The following is a 22747-nucleotide window of genomic DNA, read 5'->3' as shown; positions in this document are numbered from 1 at the left end:
GGGGCTTCTTGCTTAAGTATACTATATTAGGTTGTGTAAGTATACTATATTAGGTTGTGTAAGTATACTACATTAGGTTGTGTAAGTATACTATATTAGCTTGTGTAAGTATACTATATTAGCTTGTGTAAGTATACTATATTAGGTTGTGTAATTATACTACATTAGGTTGTGTAAGTATACTATATTACGTTGTGTATACTATATAACGATGTGTAAGTATACTATATTAGGTTGTGTAAGTATACTATATTAGGTTGTGTAAGTATACTATATTAGGTTGTGTAAGTATACTACATTAGGTTGTGTAAGTATGCGTATGTGGCTGTAGTCTACTCACTGGTGGCCTGCTCTCCCACCAGCGGCTCGCTCTCCTCGCCTCCCTTCAGGGCGAACACGAAGAAGCGGTACAGCGTGCCAGGCATGAGGGGCGTCACCTCCACGTAGGCGTTGTGTGTGATTGGCAGCTGCAGCTGTCGCTCGGTCAACCCGTCCACGCCCACCGGCGCCACGGAGACACGGTAGCCAGACACCTCGGTGGCCGGCGCTGCCCAGGTGAGGGTGACCTTGGAGTCGGACACATCGAAGAACTGCAGGTCGGTCGGAGAGGGGACTTCCTCTGTGGAAAGGAAGTGGGGGGTTGTTACGCAATCACTTGCAATTTCATCTAATGTGATCTAAAGTTATCAGGATGACCAGGCTTTACAAATATAATGGATAAATTAGTGATGTATCAGTGTCTCAGGGATTGATAGATCATGCCTGGTCAGCATAATGAGACCAAGTATCTGGCCAAGACGTACTTCATGGGACTGTAATTCATCATTCATCTGAACTCCATACATACTGTATCACTCACTCGACTTATTTGGCCTCTGATAAAAACCCTGCCATCATAGGGAAGGAACACACACACACACACACACACACACACACACACACACACACACACACACACACACACACACACACACACACACACACACACACACACACACACACACACACACACACACACACACACACACACACACACACACACACACACACACACACACACACACACACACACACACACACACACACACACACACACACACACAGTAAGCTCACCGGAGAGGAAGAGCAGCAAAGCAAGTGCAGAGGAAAGAGAACAGGAAGAAGAAACAGAAGAATCACGGGCAGTGGGTTTTTGCCGGAGCGTGTGGTTTGAGGAGTCGCTTAAGAGCTCCGTACGCTCCGACATCTGGCCATCGGCGGCGAGGAGAGGCACTACATCAGCGCACACCTGAGCAAACGTCTCTGCGAGTGGGAGAGGCGACGTGCGGAACGCTCCGGAACATTCCAGAAGGTCAAGGTCACGGAGAGACAGAGTAAACTGTGCAGAGAGGGTCAGCACATCAATCCCTCAGTCTGACAGAGAAGGAGAGGAGTGGAAAGATAGAGGGAGAGAGAGAGAGAAGGAGAGGAGTGGACAGATAGAGGGAGAGAGAGAGAGAAGGAGAGGAGTGGACAGATAGAGGGAGAGAGAGAGAAGGAGAGGAGTGGACAGATAGAGGGAGAGAGGGAGAGAGAGAGAGAAGGAGAGGAGTGGACAGATAGAGGGAGAGAGAGAGAAGGAGAGGAGTGGACAGATAGAGGGAGAGAGAGAGAGAAGGAGAGGAGTGGACAGATAGAGGGAGAGAGAGAGAGAAGGAGAGGAGTGGACAGATAGAGGGAGAGAGAGAGAGAAAAAGAAAGAACACAGTAAGAAGAAACTGACTAAAAAGCAGTGAAAGAAAGAAAGAAAGAAAGAAAGAAAGAAAGAAAGAAAGAAAGACAGAAGGAAAGAAAGCTGCACAGGCCTCCTATCACATCACACAAATGTGAAGTGTTTATTTAACAGCAGGACCGAGAAAGAGAATGAGAAAAACAACAGACAGAGCAAGCAAACGAGGAAAGAGAGAGACACCACCACAAACACAGATGGAGACATTGAGAGCAGGAAGAAAGGGGGGGGGGGGGGGCAAACTGCTAAATCACAACAGTCTCGACTTCTATTAGCCAGCTCCCATAAAGTCAGCCTTCACCATCTCAGAGCTGCACACGGCTTTAACAAGCGACTGAAGACACACAAACAGACTCAGGCACACAAGGCACACACGCACACAGATTTATTTTATAACCTTTCAGTTCTTATCAATGCCTTGCCAGACTGATCCTTATGTAAGAGTTTCCACTCAAAGATTTTCAGGTTTTCTGAACGTGTTGGTCATAAATACATCAGCCCAAAGTTTCCACTGCAAAGTTTCGGTTCCTCACCAACACGAACACACACACACACACACACACACGTGCACATACGCAGACAGAAAGAGCGGCATGAGACAGACAAAGCTAAGATGTGGAGGGGAGGGTTGGGAGAATCCTCTAATTGTGCTTCTTGGGGGTTTAATGAAGACTTTAAAAAGAATGTGTGAAACAGATGCTTGCCAGCAGGACTAAGTAGAAATGAACATGGAGGAGGAGAGGAGGGAGGAGGAGAGGAGGGAGGAGAGGAGGAGAGGAGGGAGGAGAGGAGACTGATAAGGGCAACTACAAAATACATCCCACATGGAATTTCTCCCTCTTTTTTTCTGTATTAGGGTGTGTATGTGTCTGTGTGTGTGTCTATGCACCTAGACTGCTATGCTCGCTTGTTTGTGTGTGTGTGTGTGTGTGTGTGTGTGTGTGTGTGTATGTGTGTCTGTGTCTGTGCACCTAGACTGCTATGCTCGCTTGTGTGTGTGTCTGTGTGTGTCTGTGTGTGTCTGTGTGTGTCTGTGTGTGTCTGTGTCTGTGCACCTAGACTGCTATGCTCGCTTGTGTGTGTGTGTGTGTGTATGTATGTGTGTGTGTGTTATGTGTGTGTGTGTGTATGGATGTGTGTGTTTGGATGTACGCCCCCAGACTGTGTGCGTGCGTGTGTGTACCTGGCAGTGGGTCTCCGGCTGTGTTGACCTGTACAAACACAGGCTCACTCTCCAGAGTCTCCTCCACCGCATAGATGCTGATGTTGTACTGCAGGCCAGGCCGAAGGTCACTCAAGGTCACAGACGTTGCTGTGTCTGGCAAGGTCAACTCTGTGCTGCTGCCCTCAATCGATGGAGTGTAGACCACGCGGTAACCTGGAAACAAATACAACAATCACACACATATCGAAGAATGGATATTTTAAGATTATCCACGAAAATGAAATATTCTTTTCTTTTTCATTCACTCCTTTTTCAATTAAATTCAATTCAAGTGAGCTTTATTAGCATGACAAATATGTTTGCCTTGCCAAAGCAGAACATACATTTAAACATACATTTACATAGATAATGCTTGGAATACAGAACATGGCAAATAGATACGCATCCAAGATTAACAATTTAACAACTTTTTCAATGTAAGCCCATAAACTGCCGGTAAACACAACTGAAAAGTGTGAGTGTGTGTGTGTGTGTGTGTGTGTGTGTACCTGTAATGGGAGCCTGAGGCTTGTCCCAGCTCACGGTGATGGAGGTCTCATCCACATCCTCCACCTCATGATCAGCGGGGGCATCAGGAGCTACAGACAACACCAGGGAGAAAGAGTTAGAGTGTGTGTGTGTGTGTGTGTGTGTGTGTGTGTGTGTGTGTGTGTGTGTGTGTGTGCGCGCGCGAGTTTGTCTGTGTGTGTGTGCGCGTGTGTGTATGTGCGCGTGTGTGTGTGTGTGTGCGTGTGTGTGTGTGTGTGTTTGTGTATGTGTGTGTTTGCGTGTGTGTGTTTGTCTATGTGTGTGTGTGTGTGTGTGAGCGTGCGCGTATGTGTAGGTGTATGTGTGTGTGTGTGTGTGTGTGTGTGTGTGTGTGTAGGGGGGAGTTATAGGCTGATGTCCTAGAATGTGTGTGTGTGTGTGTGTCTGTGTGTAGGGGGGAGTTATAGGCTGATGTCCTAGAATGTGTGTGTGTGTGTGTGTGTGTGTTAGACTTACCAGTGGTCTGGGAGGTAGTGAGAATGAGGTTGGGTTCTCCCTCAGGCGTGACCTCGTAGACATTGACGTTGTACTTGCGTCCAGGCAGCAGCTCATTGATGTTGACAGAGGTAGCCGTCCGAGGCAGATCTACACACACACACACACACACACACACACACGTTACCATTATCCTGCTGAAGAGCACAACCCTCCGTACAGTATCTCCAAAAAGTGCTTTATACTGCATGTTCACAGTAAGGAGTGAACCAAACCCTCTGCACCACTGGCCCACATCAGGCCCAGGTTTGGTGCAGAATCTTTGGCCTTGGCCGCTGTTTTATCTGCCCACTAATCATCCACCAGTGTAATTGGCTCATTCATTCAGCTCTAGCTGGTGTGTGGTGAGTGTTCTGGCACATAATGGCTGCCCTGCATCACACAGGTAGGTGCTACACATTTGTAGTGCTTAGTGAGGTTCTCCCTTCACTGTAAAGCACTTTTGGGTGCCTTGAAAAAGCGCCATATAAATGCAAGTTGTATTTATTATTATTATTATTATTATGGGATGTTTAAGGGTGACACTGACCCAGGACAACAGGCTGTGCTCCATCCTCGCTGAGCTCATACTCCACCCTGAAGCCAGAGACTGTGTCGGAGGCAGACACCCAGGAGATGACGAAGCTGCTGGACGTGATCTCCGTCACCGACTCCGATGTGTCCACCATGGGAGGAGGAGGCGTCGTCTCCCCCTCAGAGGTCGCCACTGTGGAGGGGACAAGGAGAAGGTGGTTATCTCAATTCATCACGTACCGGGCTTACACTAAGGAAGCAGTCTGTGCCTGAAGTTAGAGAGTTTCCAAGAAGATATGTATAATTATCTATTTCAAATCTTTACATGGCTTGGCCAATTTTCATGGGCATTCAGTGTCTGAATTCCAACACTGCCTGAGAACAGACTCTTGTCTTGTCTCAGACACTTGTTATACAGCTACATAAGACATATTCTGAAAGTGTGTGCATAAGGATGTGTGTATGTTTATATGTGTGTGTGTGTGTGTGTGTGTGTGTATGTGTGTGTGTGTGTGTGTGTGTGTGTGTGTGTGTGTGATTGGGCTGAAACAATTAACTGATGAAATGGTAATTTGTCAACTATTGCTATGGATGTGACATGTTCCACTCACGTGAGCCATACGTGGTGGTGAAGTCGAAGCGTGTGAGCTCTCTGTGTCCGAAGCGCAGGATGCTGATGAGCTGACCCTCGTAGGTGATGCCAGGCTTCAGACCAGAGATGGTGTATGAGTTCAGGTGGCCGGGGATGGTCACCTCACGCCACGGGCCAGAGGTGTTTTTCTGCAGAAGGATTACAGAGAATACAGTGACCCACTGATCCATACACAATCCCATGGAGCTGTTTACAAAAAGTCCCATATGTATATACAAAGAATGTTGGCTGGAATTAGTTGCATTAGTTACAGGAACTCAACACCAAGTGCTTTGTGTTTTACACTGGACAAACGGTGTCTGTTTGCTGTTTGGAAATAAATATGGCAGCGTGTTCAAAGATTATATGAGTTTTTTTATAAAACAACACCTGGTGATTTCACAATGGGGCCCCAGTGAAAGGACAATGAGAAATATGCAATGAAGGGCAACTCAAACAATGGATAACAGGTATGAAGTGATATCCCACAATGCATCAAGCATGAGAGTGAGAATGTAATGGTGCGTTTATGAGCAACTGGGAAGTGGGAGAATTCTTGAGTTAAGGGGGGTGGGTGGGTGGGGGGGGGGGGGGGGGGGGGTACATCACACCTAAACTGGGGACTTCCCATCTTTAATTGGGAGCTTTGTGAGTGCTCCCTGGAGAACGTTCAATATACTCGATATAGTGAAAGATAACATATGTACTTGTTCCATGCACAAATAAGTTACTTCCTTGTTTATTTATGTTATATTTAAGTCATAAGCACAGGTGATTGTGATATTGAACACTACATCCCAGAGTACCCTTGAGTAACTACTTGATGTTAGCCTTCTAGCTAGCTAGCCTATAAACATTAGCAACGTCGCCAGTTTGTTGCTGTCAAGTGAACGCTCAATTCAGAAGTCTGGATTTCCAAAGTGGGAACATTCCCAATTCCCAGCTGCATGAACGCACGACAAGGAGGGAACAGCTGTCTCCATATTCGGTAGCATGAAAGGGGGCTGGTTATTGGGCAAATAGCAGACATATTGCTTGCTGATGTGGAGGTAGGTTGATACTTGACAGTGAGGATAGCAGTTGCTGTGGTACAGGGGTCAAATGTGTCTCTATCTATAATGTGGTGGTGATGAGGAAAGAGGCATGGGATGTTTTGAAGACGAGAGTGAGTTTACCGTCGGTGGTGAATACTGATTTTCACATGGTGTGGCTTTAGGGGTTCAAGCATATTTCTACTTGTGTAGCACTCATTGTGGAGTCGGAGAGGTGGACAGGGTTATGGGAGTGCATGTTAGTGTGCGTACCACTTTCCACTTGAGGATGTACTGGTTGATATGTGTGGAGGGAGGGGGGTTCCACTGGATGGGGTGGGAGTTGGGCTGGTTACCGGACTCGGTGATGATCACCTGCACAGGACGGTTACCACCTGGGAACAAACATCAATGAATCAGTGAATCAACGAATCAATGAGAAATCAAGCATGAAATCAATGAGAAATCAATTATGAAAAATCACAACATTGTTACATAATCTGATGTCTGCTTAACATGATGGTTGTTTACAATTATAACCAAGTAGTAGAAACCCAAAGCAGTGTTTGTACCGACATAAAATGGAGCCTAACAAGACTCACAACATCTTTAACTATGTGTAAACATGAGATTTCTTTCATTCTGAAGGGTCCTGATCTGAGGAGTATTTGTACTGGTCCCATGTTCCAGCTACAGTTTCGGGCTTCTCTGTCTTGCCTCATCACACAGATATGTTAGTTCAAACACTGTAGCATACCTGAACACGTACAGTTCTTAACACAACTCAACTCAACTTATCAACTCAAATGTGAAATATCAAAACAGCCGTTCCCACAGCTAACCAACACCTCTTGGAGAAAGTGAGGGAGATCGGTGTGTAAATGAGGCTGGAGTAAAGTGTGGGAGATCCTCGAATGCCTGTGGTCAGGGAGGGAGAGGAGTCTGGATGGGCGTGAAAACAGCCCTGAGCACCAGAGGGATCGGGGGCGGCTGACACTCCCCTGTGAGATTCCCAGGGTCTCAGCAGAAACACATCACTGGTGAAGAATCATAAAAAAGAAAGAAAAATCTCTCTCTCTCTCTCTCTCTCTCTCTCTCAATTTCAATTTCAATGGAGCTTTATTGGCATTACTCAATGAAGCAGTGTTGCCAAAGCAAACATATAACAAAACAACACAGATACAATATCTGTTTAAAAATAAAAAATACAAATAAAATAATAATAATAATAATAACAAAATGATAATAATTAAAAAGAGAGAATAATAAATTAAATGTATAATGATACAGTATTACTATATACTGTATATTTATCAATGTGCTATCATGGGTATTGGTTATTGATATAAAGCAAAGCATGTCACAATATGGGTCACTCACTTCCTCGATTTATGACATGTTAACAGGTACTGCGCAGCGAGTTTTACACAACTTGTATGCTCTCCCAACAAGTATGGGAGCTTGTCTTCATTTTCTAATAGTTCAAACTGAGGTATAATTTGGCTGAATTGAAGGAAATATTGGTTCCTGACTGTGTTGAATTTACTGCATTCAGTGAGGAAGTGTTTTTCATCTTCTACTACTCCCTCACTGCACTGCAAACACAACCTTTCCTCCCTAGGAAGCCAGGTTTGCCTGTGTCTTCCCATTTCTAAGGCCAGAGAGTGTTCACTTAATCTATAGGATGTTAGTAATTTTCTTTGTTTGTACTCGGTAATTTCTTTTAGATAAGATGCAAATTCATAATTGGTTTTGATTTTTTGGAAACATTTCAATTTGTTGGATTGTTCAATATTGTTTAGCCAATATTTGTAATATTCTTCTTTTGTTAATTTTTCGATATGTTTTAACTTTGCCTGAGACATGTCAGGTGTATTCCAATTCAAATTGTGTTTTGATATAAGAAAATCAAAAGGATCTCTCTCTGGGTGGGTTCTCCTCTGTAGAAGGGCACTGTGATTATATTCCTCTGGTTTTGAGGACAGTACATGGTGATAAAATTTGCATGCTCTTTTTTGAATATCAACTAATAGTGGATATCTTCCAAGTTCTGCTCTGCATGCAATATTTGTTGCATTCCTGTTGCATTCCTCTCTCTCTCTCTCTCTCTCTCTCTCTCTCTCTCTCTCTCTCTCTCTCTCTCTCTCTCTCTCTCTCTCTCTCTCTCTCTCTCTCTCTCTCTCTCTCTCTCTCTCTCTCTCTCTCTCTCTCTCTCTCTCTCTCTCTCTTCTCCTCTCTCTCTCTCTCTCTCTCTCTCTCTCATACATAGATAGTTGGTGAGACATAAAAGTTGCATCTTCGCATTAAATTAAATAAAAACACATAGCACACCCACAAATGTGATGTGTTCTATGTCGTTGACCCTTCACACGCCCTCACACATTCTTCCAGTCTTCATCATACTGTTTACTCTACAGAGGGACTCCCAGAATGCCCTGTCAGACATACAGTATACAGTATATGGTCCAGATGCATACAGTATATGGTCCAGATGCATACAGTATATGGTCCAGATGCACACAGTATATGGTCCAGATGCATATCAGTGTCAGAGGTCAAAATTCAATCTGGGTCCATGTCAGATCCAGTATGAAATGACGGGCCGGATATGGTGCATATCCAGTACTAAATGGTGGGTCAGATATGGTGCATATCAAGTGCCAAATGATGGGCAGACTGGTGTCAAATCAGGGCCGGAATAATGCCAGATCAGGCCCAGTTCCGGCCCAGTTCCATGTGCCTGATCAGGACTGAAGCCATATCAGTCAGCTGATGTCTAGCCCTGCCCCCATTACATCACCTCTACATCCATTATCCACCGGACAAGATGGGGCAGAGCACTCGTAGGGTGGAGCAGCACACGAGTTTAACCCCCGTCTGCTAACACAAACCCTCCCCACACCCCTGCCCCTGCCTGGCCAATCTGGTATCCATTTAGTCCAATTAAAAAGGCCCGTGAAGGCCCACTGGCTGCGTTGGCTAACACATTAGCGTTGGAATCCCACTTAGTCTGCATTAAATCTGCGCCACATCATCATCGCTCTCCTGCTGCCCTTTCTCAACTCCACAGCCAGACGCCCGCATGGCACAGCTGAGGCCGATTAGAGCTTAGCGCACCAGAAGAGACCTCCACTTAAAGGTAAACGCTGCTTTCCGTTCCAAACCCGTTGAAATAGGTGATGCAGGGTCACAATGAAACAGTGGACGTAAACATTCTAGACATAGTTTTGATTCTGAGCTGTCTACCTCTGTGCAGTGATACAGAAAAACAACAGAGTAAGATTGATGATTGCTAGTCTTTGTGAGGATTACGGGATATTGAACTCAAATTCTTTGAGCTCTGAGTCTGAGGCGATTACTTTCCATCCAACCTTGGAAAACCCTCAACGTCCACCTTAAAAGACCACAGTAATAAGGAAGCATCCTCAGATATGCAGATACACAGCAAAGCAAACAAGGAGTAGGAAGTAATCGGACTGTAAAATCATTCTACAACTTCAGAGGGGACCACAAATGCACATAACAGCAAACTGCAACCCGCGACCTGCAAACACCGCAAACACTTTGAACAAAAGCTAACATGGAGACCAGGGCAGTGGGGGACAAAGAGATGCCATCTGGCTTCACGTGTCTGGGCAAAGCATCTTTCCCCCTCTGTTCCACTTCAAAGGGAATAGCACATGCAGGGTACACATGCAGGCTCACAGAGGGAGGAGACGTCTCCCTCGAAAAACAGCAGAAACTGTTGTCTCGAAAACCCCCTGAAAGTATTCACACAGTGGTTCTGAGAAGAGCAAAGACACACACACACACACACACACACACACACACACACACACACACACACACACACACACACACACACACACACACACACACACACACACACACACACACACACACACACACACACACACACACACACACACACACACACACACACACACACACACACACACACACACAGGAGTCTTTTCACACCACCTTGCCACCTGAGTGAGCAAGAGAGGCTGACAGCAAATCTTTTGCATTGCCTTGGGTGAAGGAAAAAAAAACATCTGGAACTGTTTTCTCCCCTGAGAGGAACTCTGACCAAATTGTTCTCCACCCAAGCCCACGGGACTACTTATAGCAGCCACTGAGGTCAAAGGCAGCCGCGCGAAGCCTCATCAAATACATATTTCTCCCATCTTTGAGTCAGCTAATTGCAAAGGACAAACCAGGGCAGGAGATTAATGGAGGACTATCCCTTTTGATGTATGTGTCTGCGGCGTCAGATCACAAGGCATTCCTCCCCATCTTAGATAGCAGAGTTGTCACGCATGACTGAGTTTTGAGGGCCAATTTTCAGGTCAATCACTGGTGTCCTACTTTCTGACACTGTAAATTCTCTGCTATCTAGGATGGGCCCCCCCAGGTCACCAGGATATGCCTGGGAGACCAAGGCAAAGAGCCTCTGGACAAAGAGCTCTATTTTATTTCGGGTACATTAGAGTAAATCACGTGAGATTCCTCCATAAACAGAGATCTGAAATTGCATGAGCATATCTTTTGTTTTAAGGCCGTTATTTTAAGGGCAGTCCAACAAAATGATTGATACGCTATAGCAATTTCTCTAGCGTATTTAGCCTAGCATTACTAGCATAGTTCACTGACCTACGTGACTAGCATTGCCCACTCACCTGGGTAAGTATGTGACTAGCATTGCCCACTCACCTGGGTAAGTGTAACATAATTAGCATAACGGGACTAGCCCACTCACCTGGGAAAGACTGCTGGGGCTCACAGCTCAGCTCTCCAATACCGTTGCCGTAGCAATAGCACTTGTAGCGGATTCCATGGATGACTTTGTCCCAAGAGTCACCGATCTGGTAGAACACCTTGGACTCTGGCTCTTGGCACTGGTCTGGGAACAGTATTTCAAACAATTGGATCACTGTCCTCATAAACCACACTGGAGTTTACAATCGGATCACTGTCCTCATAAACCACACTGGAGTTTACAATCGGATCACTGTCCTCATAAACCACACTGGAGTTTACAATCGGATCACTGTCCTCATAAACCACACTGGAGTTTACAACTTGGCTGCTGCCAGACACTCTGGACTGCATGTGTGCTTTTTCAGCACTCCTCTGGGAGTAAATCTGCTTCTCCACCTACACTGTACAAAAGGGGCTTTTCAGATACACGTAGGAAGAGCTTCTTCTCGAAAGCTAATCTTCTATATCCGAGCTAGGGAGCAAGGGATGTAGACTATAAGCATGTAAAAAAAGGGAAATGTATTTACTGTGAAATCCATCCAAAATAATCTCCCCATGTGAGAATAGATGATCAACATAAGGACACATTGATTGCTGTAATAAGTTTTGACGTAAACACACTGATAAATTAACCAGGGACTAGCAGGCCCTCACACAGAGAACGGGCCTCCAGCAACAACTTTGCACTAAAGTGTCTGAAGTAGGCTACTAAACCAGCAAAAGCTTTTGAAATGAGCCTTGGGGGACTATATGATGGGCAGCTTTCTTTCCTAAGTTACTGAACAAAGCGAATATTTTTGCTGTTTTTTTGTCAGTGAATGGCGGACAGTACACAGGTACAAATGTGAGCAATACCCACCAACAGCATCACACTTCCAGCGTCCACGGCCCTGGCCGAAGCAGGTGCAGTTCATCAGGTAGCCCTCATCGTGGTGCTTGGTGAAGGTCTGGTTCACGTCGTAAGTCAGGCCATCAACAATACACTGGTCTGAGAGAAAGAAATATAAAGCCATGAAGTCAGCATTGCCATTGCTATATCGTTATGCACATACACATACACAGACACACACACCCACACACACACACACACACACACACACAGACACACACAGACACACACAGACACACACAGACACACACACACAGAGGACTATGACGCCTTACCTTTGAGTTGCGAGTAGGCGAGGCAGCTCCACTCCCCGCGGCCATTCCCAACACAGGTGCAGCGCATCATGTGACCCAGAACGTCGTGGCGTTTGTCCCACTGGTCACCCACGTGGTACATCACACCCTCGCTGGTCGTGCACACCTCCTCGTGAGCTAGCACAGACAGAGGAAAAAAACGTTTAATTACAACTTACACAAGGGATAGCACATGACACAAATTATGTGTTGGGACTTGTGTCTCTCACAATGCTTTTCAACTCGATGCCTTTTCATGCTCATAGACCACTTAAATCTTTTTTTTTGCTACAAGCACTTTTCTTCCAGCTAAGGGATGGCCAAAGCTTTCAGAAACTAATTATATAAGTGATATCAGTCAATGGGCACGTCAGTTTTAAAGGGCTTTATTGACATTGACAGTGTCGTTCCTCTTTGGGCGTTTCATACATATGTTGTCCATCTACCCCACATGAAGCCAGAACAACAGAAGCTACTGAATAACTGTAACCTTTGCTAGCATTGCTAGCATTCATTGGTTTCAACCTGTAGCCCCTGGCTAGCATGTCTACACCTGATGGCCAAAGTTGCAGTTGCAGGTTCTCCTGTAATCTACACACAAGCACACTTCAACCTGCAGTCTGGAACACTGAACTCACGTTCCAGGACAACTACGGTTCTCTCCACGTTTCCACTGCTCCTTCAAGCTCTACAGCCCACTGCACATAAAGCACAGTCAGGCTGGTTATGAATTATGGAGTAAGCTCCTAAATTCTCACATTAACTTTTAACTTATTCCAAGAGCCGGATTCACCCTTGCCAGCACAAACGCGCCGTTAGGGCCAGCTCAGCCAAGTCCTGGACGAGCTCGTGTTTTCTATGGAGATCCACCACTGAAAGCAAGAGTTCATTCCAACTGTAGCATCATACCTTCCCTGACCAATCAAGCCATAGTCTGATGTAAAACAGCACAGCTGAGCGTCAGCTGAAGGCACTAGTGATATCATTCACTAGTCTGATGTGAAACAGCACAGCTGAGCATCAACTGAAGGCACTAGTGATATCATTCACTAGTCTGATGTAAAACAGCACAGCTGAGCGTCAACTGAAGGCACTAGTGATATCATTCACTAGTCTGATGTAAAACAGCACAGCTGAGCGTCAACTGAAGGCACTAGTGATATCATTCACGAGGCTGTCAACACCCGGGGAGTCGACTGGACGGGGTCTCGGGGATGAGCACATTCTTGTCTTTCTTTGTCTTCGCCTTCTCGTCTGTGGCCTAAGCACCTGGAGCCATCACTCAGCCCCCGAGGCGGAGGGTGAGGTGAGGTTACCCCCAGACACAGGAGTGGACATACATGGGAAAGCGTCGACGCAAAACATGGATGAAGTCATCGGGATTTAGCAGCGGTCATTACGAGTGGACAAAGGGCAGGGCGGGGTTTGGGGGCGACCATGATTGGTGCAATTGGGACATAATGAAAAGGAGTTGAGAGCTGTGTGGTGGCGTTGAGCGACCGTGGAGGAGGTGGAGGGGGAGGAGGAGAAGGAGGTGGTGGTGGAGGAGGTGGAGGAGGGGGAGAGGAGAGCACAGCTGCCCTGGAGAGGGGCCAGAGGAAGGGAAAAATCCCCGCCAGCGAGACCATGGCCTGGAGCCAGCCACAGTCTGTCTCATTCCTCTCGCTCTCTCTCTCTCTCTCTCTTTCTCCCTCCCTCTCTCTCCCTCTCTCTCACTCCCTATTCCTCTTCCCTTTTCTCTCTCTAGATTCTCTCTTCTTTCTTCTACTCTCTTTGGTTTATTTTCTGGCTAATTCGGCAAAATCTTCTGTTAGCGTTTCTGGCCATTTTGTATTCATGTCCTGTCTTCATCTCTTCTGCATCTCTATTACCTTTTAATCTACAGCTCTATCTACCTCTTTTTCATCATCCCTCATTCCCGGTCTCTCTCTTTCTCTCCTTCCCCGCGCTCATCCTGTCTTTCCCATAATCTGTCTTTTTCTCTGTCTCCATACCTCTCCTGAGTCTCCAGACGGCCCCTGCCTCCTTGCTCCTTTCTCATGCTAATCTGACCATCCTCCTCATTAGCTTTAAACAACCCCACTAAACTCCACTAACTGCCCCCACTTATGCCCCACCCAAGATGACATGCCACCAATCATCATCATCATCATCATCATCATTCTCCCTCTGCACAGAGATCCTTTTGAGGAGATTAGAGATGGGAGATTGACCTTCAGTGAGTGAGAGAGAGGAAAATGAGGAGGACGAGGAGGAGGAGGTGAGGAGGACGAGGAGGAGGAGGTGAGGAGGACGAGGAGGAGGAGGTGAGGAGGACGAGGAGGAGGTGAGGAGGACGAGGAGGAGGAGGTGAGGAGGACGAGGAGGAGGAGATACTCTATCTTCCCACAGCTAGGACCCCTGTTAGGACACCTGCAGCCCGACAGGAAGAGTGAAGGTGCTAACGACATCAAGGTCAGGGGGTTATTAGATTAGATCCCTACAAAGCACAATGCTCACACAGACTAATTACTGACACCTCACCAAGGCTCGAGGTCACTTGATAACATCCCCCTCTCTAAATGTAAATGCAAAAAGAGCAGACTACACCAGCACTGCATGAAAGGAAGGGAATAGATATCACTGACCAACCAACCAACACCCTTCCAAGGGTTACCCCCTGTCTCCAAAACCACACAAACACCCTCACACCCATTCTCTTTAAACCGGTGCGTTTAACCCAAAAAGCGTCTCCGTGTGGACGGGGCCTAAAGCACCCCCATCAAAGGGGCTAAATTATGTTGACTGGCCCAGCAGGGGGGACTGCAGCCTGGCCTAATTGGCACCCCAACAGGGGGCTGACTGGAGCCACACCTGATCCCTGGTTGACAATAATAAGCTACATGTCAATAGGCTTGAAAGCGCTTTAGAGACTAGATGTTTACACAGCAAAGATAGGTGCTATTACTTTCCCTAATCAGATCAGCGTCTGTGACACTTGCACTGAGTAGGTCCTCATAACAAGGGAGTGTTACATTACAGAGTCAAGGGAGGACTTGTTGGGATCTGACCATAGGATTGTAAAGAAACCCAGATTACAGATGATTACTGCATAAAAAGGTATCATCAAATATAATTCACACACAAAGATGACAAGGGCATTCTTCTTTCTGTAATTGACATCTTAAAAGTTCTTCACAAAGCCAAAAAGGACAAGAAAACCATGTGCAATTTGTTGGTTGCTAACAGTTTAGACTAAAATGCAACACGAATTGAGTTTGCTTGCCAAAAGCCAAAATGGAACTCTAATGGAATCTGAGAACCACAATTGGATACTTAAAATTCCAGCCAAACATTCTAAAATTCCAATTGTTTTTTTTGTTTTTTTAATAATGTGGTCTCCGTAGTGACTCACCTGCCATCGGACAGAAGCCAAAGCGCTGCTCCCCGTCAAAGTTGTAAGTAGTACCGCACCACTTCATGCCGTCTTGGCGACCGTCAGCGGAGCAGTCGGTGTAGTTGCGGCCGTTGTAGAGGAAGGGAAAGTGACAAAGAGCGCCGTTGGAGTTCCCACCGCGGGTGGACACCAGAACTACACACCAGAACATACAAACAACACAGTGTTAAAGAGATACCAAAACAAGTCAACACGAAGACTTAACTCCATATCTTGAACTTTCTTCCATATGACAACACAGGACTGGGGACTTCAAAGATACAGATACATTTTGACATAGGACACCATGAATTAAAACACACACACACACACACACACACACACACACACACACACACACACACACACACAAATATGATAATAAAAGTTACAATACATTATGACATATCATGACAAATGATGAGGTTTGAGATATACTGTTATGTAATGCATGGAGGAGGTGAAATGGATGGTGCTCACCGTTCTTCTCTGTGCAGAAGGAGTACTTGTGCTCCGTCTCGAAGTCCGAGGCCGTGCTGCACCAGAGCTGGCCATCACTGCGTCCCTCCGACGTGCAGGAGTAGTACGTTTTCCCCATGAACACGAAGGGGAACACACATGGCTGGCCGTTTGAGTTACCACCATAGACCTGAGAACGGCCCTCTGCATGGACGCACACACGCACACACACAAACACACACACAGAGAGAGAGAGAGAGAGAAAACAAAGATTTTAGTCAAAACAGTGCATTCCTTCATTCAAACAAATTGATGAGAAGCAATATCATATGAAGTCAATATTGTTGTTTGTGTCTGCTGTCTGCATGAGGGAAGCATTGATCATGTCCGTAGGTGGTCTACAGGAAGCATTGATCATGTCCGTAGGTGGTCTACAGGAAGCATTGATCATGTCCGTAGGTGGTCTACAGGAAGCATTGATCTACAGGACATCTACAGGATGAGCATGAAGCAGCAAACAACAAGAACAATGGGTTTCATGTTCACATCTAAAATGGCAACACAGTTTCATGTACAGTTCACATCTAAAATGGCAACACAGTTTCATGTACAGTTCACATCTAAAATGGCAACACAGTTTCATGTACAGTTCACATCTAAAATGGCAACACAGTTTCATGTACAGTTCACATCAAAAATGGCAACACAGTTTCATGTACAGTTCACATCTAAAATGGCAACACAGTTTCATGTACAGTTCACATCTAAAATGGCAACACAGTTTCATGTACAGTTCACATCTAAAATGGCAACACAGCATCTGAAAGTCTTCAGGATTTTTTACAAGAACTCCATATCTGTGTGGTCAAAGCAGCATGTGTGTCACTCTGGACCGCCCCTCATCGTCTGGTGCTCTGTGGTCAACTCAATCAAATGTTACGGTCCATGTCCAGCGCCTGACTGATCCAAGTATTATCCTCTATGACTTAGTGCTGACCATGTGTCACAGAGTGATTTTTACTGACACTCAATCCAGTCAACATAACTTGAAAATATCTGATGAAATCAAATTTTTTGAATGCAAGTGTAGGGGGGTGCAGGGGCCCTCCTGTCTCCGAGGTTACATATCATGCTACATATATCAAGGAGCGTTCTCTGTGATGTGAACCAGGCTGTCGGGGGAAGATGTATAGTACAGACATAGCCCAAGGCCATATATATATATATATATATATATATATATAAATACAAATACATTTATGGACCCTGGGACTTCAGCCAACCTCCCAGACCTCTAGTAGCACATTGTTCTATAGTCTACGGGAATAAAAAAACTCAGGTCTTCTTCATGGTTAAGTTTTATTCCAAAAAACATGACTTCACACACAGATCCTCCTTTGTCATAGACTGTGGCTAGGCTTGAGCTCAATGCAGAGCACAGGTTCAGATTTGGAAGCTGGAAGCTAGAAATAAACGTCTGGGAAGCAGAGATCCAGAAAAACAGCTGTCTCTCCCAGTTGAGATTGCTAATTAGCTTATTCTGGAAGCATGAAGAGCGGAGAAAAACAGCAGGTTTACTGCAGGGGTAGGACTGAAAACCTGGTTACAATGCTACTACTGTCTTCCCCTGTGTTTCATAGTTTACAATTTAATTCTTAACTGAAATTTGTCAAATTAAGATGAAGACAGTGTGCTACTAGAAATTAAATTTGTGTGTAAGTGGTCATCACTGATACACAACGTTGACACACTTTTAGAAAATGTAATTTTCTACTTGGCTGTTGTCAAATTGAGTCTAATACACACATGATTAAACCACAGATTATTTACCTGAGTGTGTGTGTGTGCATGTGCATGTGCGTGTGCGTGTACATGTGCTTTTGCATGTGCGTGTGTGTGTGTGTGTGTGTGTGTAAAATACCAACGACAGGTGAGGGAACTGTGGAATCCATAAAACAAACAACAGTGAAAGAAGTTAAAAAGCGCTCACCCCACTCCTCACAGCTTACTCCATTGCCCAGGCAGGTGCACAGCATCTGCTTGTTGCCCTGGCTACGGATCCAGCGCATGCCCAGCGCGTACGCCACACCTGAGTCCGTCACGCAGGAGTCCTCAGCAGCGGTCTCCGGCATCACCGCCGGCTGGAACACCGCCGGCTGGACGTTGGTGATGACGCGAGAACCAGTGCCTGGCGTGGGGAACAGAGACGTTGACTTTCACAAACCCCTCTGGAAATAACAAGCAAAACTACTCCAAACTGAAGCATGCGAGAAAGAGTGAGGGAGAGAAAATCGGAGAAAAGAGAGATGTATGACAAATGTCAAATCTGATTTCAATATTGTTGGCTCTGACTTTCAAAATCTGTTTTAGATATTCCTTCAGACTTCACGTGGATAGCATATGCTAAGACAGGAATAGATATGTTATATTTGGCAGATCCACAAATTAACCTCAATGCAGACAATTCATTATTTACGATAAACAAACACCGTAAAGTTCCTAAAATGACCAGATCCTTAGTGCTAGTGTTATAGTAAGGCACTTTGGAATGTGCAAACACACAAGTTCATGTGTATTGCAGGTGCTCGCCAGACCTCCTTCCTCTTAGTCAGGGTCAGAGGTCAAGGGTTAAAGGTCTCACCCAGTCCTGTGGTGTGAAGCGAGGCGTGCCTCTCACACTTCCACTCTCCACGGCCGTTGCCCGTGCAAAGGCACTGCAGGACATTCCCACGGGCGTCGGTCTTACTCCACGTGTCCCCGATACGGTAGGACGAACGAGTATCCTGGTCATTACAGCGATCTGAGGACACACACACGCACGCACGCGCACACACACACACACACACACACACACACACACACACACACACACACACACACACAATAAACATTTGTTTTTCAACTATATGCCAACATTCTCTTGTATTTCCATTCACAAACGGCAGAAAACATGCATTGTAAAACCAAAGTCTAGTTAAGTAAACACACCTGTGTTCCACAACAACCATGCCCACTGAACGACAACAAACTCAAGATGGAGGAGAAATACTGCTAGTCTAGCATACTTTCCCTGCTCTAAAGGCTCTAGAATAAGTGTTGGGTTTCCACCACCACAGCAGTAATTAAAAGCTCTCTCTCTCTCTCTCTCCCTCTCTCCTTCTCTATCCCTCTCTCTCTCTGGTGAACACTTTCACTGCTAGGTTTCTGCATCTGCTTCCCCTTCGCCTCCAGTCAGCTGGCCCGTCCCACCAGTGCTGCCCACTGCCAGTGGATCTGAGCTGCAATGGGGTTAGAGGATAATTAAACTGGGAGCCAGCTGGACAACCTACGTGTGTGTGTGTGTGTGTGTGTGTGTGTGTGGTAAGGAATGTTCCATAGGCTGGAGCTCTGTTGAGAGAAAGGAGGCCAAAGCCAAAGTGGTAGGACTCGTGAAGGGCAACTCCCTGGTGAGCACTTTATGAAAGGCTCACACACACGCTCACACACACAGCCATTCCCAAACACACTGACTTACTTCTTGAGGTGCAGGTGATGCGACCGCTACCCTCTCCCAAGCAGGTGCAGTCCACAATCATCCAACCCTGGTAAGGCTTCTCCCACGTCTCCCCCACCAGGTAGGAGGCCCCCGCTGCATTGTCATAGCAACGCTCGGCTGCACACAGATGTAAACAAGCAGGGCACTCAGCTTAGAACTGACTAAAAATATGTCTATTCACTCTGTCTATTCACACTGACAGTTTTAGACACATGCCCACACCAATGCATCAGATGAAAGAGATCTAGACCACGACTCGACTGACTCACCCAAGGGCTTGCACGTCCACTCCCCCTTTCCGTTTCCGAGACAGACGCACTCCAGCATGTAGTTCCCGGTGTCGTGCGGTCTCTGCCAGGTGTCCCCGATTTTGTAGGAGTTTCCCCCCTCATGGCAACGATCTGACGGGGTGGAGGGAGCGTAGAGAAAAGCTCGTTAACAGAACAGAGACGTCTCCGTGGGCCACCAATGCGTTAAATCACCGCTCAGTTCAGCTTGCACGCGGATTACTATGGTTTCTACGATTACGCGCGCGCGGTCCGGAGAGACACTCACTTGCAATGGTGCAGCTGATTTTACCGCGCCCGGAGCCAATGCATGTGCAGTCCCAGATCATCCCGTCCTTGGGTCTCTCGTACGTCTCGCCCACCCGGTAGGAGCGCTCATTCACTTTGTCGTAGCATGTCTCCTCGGCTGGCGAGAGTTTAGCAAGAAAGAAAATGCAGTCAAAGCACTATCTATCTAGACACACTGCTGCTACCCACACATCGACAGGTGAGAGGCCACGGAAATTCTCTGGTTGTTGTTGCTTAGGAAATGTTTGAAGTCGGTATAGCGCACTTACGCTCAGGTATGCGTTTCTACAAGCGGCTGTGAAGTTTTCAAAACACGCTGACATAACTGGTCAGAAGAAATGATCGGGCATGCACTTTCAACGTCAACAACACTAGTCGCTTACCTTCGGGCTTCGTTTTACACTTGATTCCACCAACCCCATGACATGTGCAGATGAGCATGCTCCCCCGGTAGGAACGTTCAAATTGTTCATTAACTCCATAAAACTGTCCATTTTCAATGCAGCCCTCTGCCAAAGCAAGGTATTTGCCATTAGTCTACGTGAAATCGTGTCCAACACACAAGCGTCAAAACGCCTCAATAATACATAATCTACAGCAAAAATAATACAAAAATACTCAAAATACAAAATAAAACTGAAAATGTCTTTCACTAAAATGCACAAATATAGAAGAAAAAAATCCACGGCTACAAAATACACAGGAAATACCTCGATGTAATCTCTATACTCAATATGAAAACTTTTAAAGTTTTCTCTATTTCGTCCTGTGTCATAAAAGTCTCATAGCAATCAGATTTTTTAAGCTACTTGTAATTAATTCGTTACACTGATATCAGCCATTGTCAGAATCACCACACCAAATCACCACCAGAATCAGAATCACCACCACTCCCTACGAAGCACGCACCTTGAGACACTGATGATACCGCTGGCGAGTCTCCTCCGCTGGGATAGATCTCCTGTGCTTGTCTCCTGGATTTCCCCGTGCCCTTTGGCATGCAGTTCACAGCTCCTCCGATGAGGAGTACCGCCAGTACCCTGGCCACAGGGCTGCTGGACATTTTGCTTTATTTTTTTGTACCTATGCAGGTATGTAAGCACAACCAATTTTATGGGGGGGTTTTCTGCGCTTGACTAATTTGAAGTGAATTGTGCAGTGCCCTGAGTTGAAGAGGCACAGAAGTCGGGGACGGGAGAGGTGCAGTCGTCTTCCTTGTCTCTCACCAGACGGTGCCTCTATGTGCTTTCTCTCTGGCTCTCCCACTTTACGCGATGTCCCCGCCCTCGATGCACCTAGCTGATTTTGGAATGGGGAGCGTTTTTATTTGACATTCCCTGGGAGGAGGGGCTAACCACGCACATAATCCAGTGGACGTCAAACAGACATGCTGTCGCTGAGGCTCTGCAGCTATGTGTCATTCACAGCCTACTTGTAGAAAAGCAGGGGGGAACGAAATAATACAAGTTATTAAATTCTGTATGGGAAAAAGAGTAGCCATACACTGTTTATTTAAAACTTATAAATAAGCGAGTTAATTAAAAGTCCGCAACTTTCGAATACATTGAAGATTGGTTGTCCTGTATTTGAATTTCTTCATGTTCAAAACTGGTGTGAAACAACTCTGCATTTTGTCCTGCTATTGCGGAGTAAGCACATGGAGTGGTCTATGTAATGTGACCTTTCTTTGACAATCAGAAACAGATGTGATCGGGTTATTGTTTACCTTTTGTCCCGTCCTCCTTATATAGCGAAAATTGCATTACAAAAGATTCAATAAACCAACAAAACAGCACTCCTTGTGCCATACGGTTTTAGGGGCCTGCAATTGTCAGCATGACCTGGTGGCTCATATTCAATCTGAGCTGGATATAATCATCTAATGCAGAACATGTTGTCGTAAAGGTTCCTTACTAGCCTACTTGCTCTCTCTCTCCCTCTCCCTCTCCCTCTCTCTCTCTCTCTCTCTCAGGCTCTGCTCTACATCTCACATATGAAACTAATTAGATGACCAGAGCTGAAACTATATATCCCCTCTCTCTCTCTCCAGCAGGCAAGATAAACGTAATCAGTTGGGGAGTAATACACGCTGTAAATCAGGGATAGTGCCTTGTTAGGGGTAAGAGGGTGAAACAGTTGTTCCGACTGTTTTATGGAAATGTGTGACGACCAACACCTGCAGAAGAGTGAAACCTTGTATGACAACAGTGGAGCCCAGAATGGATTTGCCTCTAAGCGGCCACAAATTCACTCGACCAGGACTGTTTCCCAAAAGCATTGTTGAGCCAGCCAGTGTGGTGTAGAGATAGAGAGTGCTCAAAATGATGGTCTATTTATCATTTACAGTAACAATGGTGGTTGTTCAACAGTGAAAGCCACCAGATTGGATTAGATCTGTGCCAGGTTCACTTCAACGTTAGTTGGGAGAGGAAAACAGACTGAAAGCTTTCGCAATACAGAGAACTAAAAGACAAACCCAAAGCGTCTGCTGCTAAATTGGCAGGGCTGAATTCAGGGTCCCAGACCTGAATAATGGGCCCCCTTGTACGAATACTGCATCCTCATAAGTCACAATCACCAAACCACCACCACTACGAAAGCATTTGTATTGTATCACACACACACA

At 45.9% G+C, this 22747-nt stretch overlaps 1 protein-coding gene across 1 annotated transcript in view; it reads right to left on the bottom strand.

Moving 5' to 3' along the window:
* fn1a (fibronectin 1a) overlaps positions 1–21371 on the bottom strand; it is a 46334-nt gene extending 24963 nt beyond the window's left edge. Inside the window, exons 1-19 of the mRNA XM_076264446.1 lie at positions 21031–21371; positions 20505–20630; positions 20102–20239; positions 19816–19947; positions 19526–19663; positions 18653–18811; positions 18002–18199; positions 16033–16215; positions 15532–15708; positions 12120–12275; positions 11815–11943; positions 10954–11097; positions 6465–6586; positions 5141–5309; positions 4546–4722; positions 3978–4106; positions 3482–3571; positions 2952–3146; positions 341–619 (exon numbers count right to left, since the gene is read on the bottom strand). Coding sequence (XP_076120561.1) covers positions 341–619; positions 2952–3146; positions 3482–3571; positions 3978–4106; positions 4546–4722; positions 5141–5309; positions 6465–6586; positions 10954–11097; positions 11815–11943; positions 12120–12275; positions 15532–15708; positions 16033–16215; positions 18002–18199; positions 18653–18811; positions 19526–19663; positions 19816–19947; positions 20102–20239; positions 20505–20630; positions 21031–21184 — 2995 coding nt within the window. The 5' untranslated portion in view covers positions 21185–21371. The remainder of the gene's footprint in view (positions 1–340; positions 620–2951; positions 3147–3481; positions 3572–3977; positions 4107–4545; positions 4723–5140; positions 5310–6464; positions 6587–10953; positions 11098–11814; positions 11944–12119; positions 12276–15531; positions 15709–16032; positions 16216–18001; positions 18200–18652; positions 18812–19525; positions 19664–19815; positions 19948–20101; positions 20240–20504; positions 20631–21030) is intronic.
* Between the last annotated feature and the right edge of the window lie 1376 nt (positions 21372–22747).

Source organism: Alosa pseudoharengus, unplaced genomic scaffold (assembly GCF_046254945.1).
Source record: "Alosa pseudoharengus isolate Yale_2024_CS ecotype anadromous, Long Island Sound unplaced genomic scaffold, YU_APseudo_1.1 YU_APseudo_1.1_scf_3, whole genome shotgun sequence".
Lineage (NCBI taxonomy): Eukaryota > Metazoa > Chordata > Actinopteri > Clupeiformes > Clupeidae > Alosa > Alosa pseudoharengus.
The sequence above is the reverse complement of the archived record's forward strand: the minus strand, read 5'-3'. Positions and strand labels throughout refer to the sequence as shown.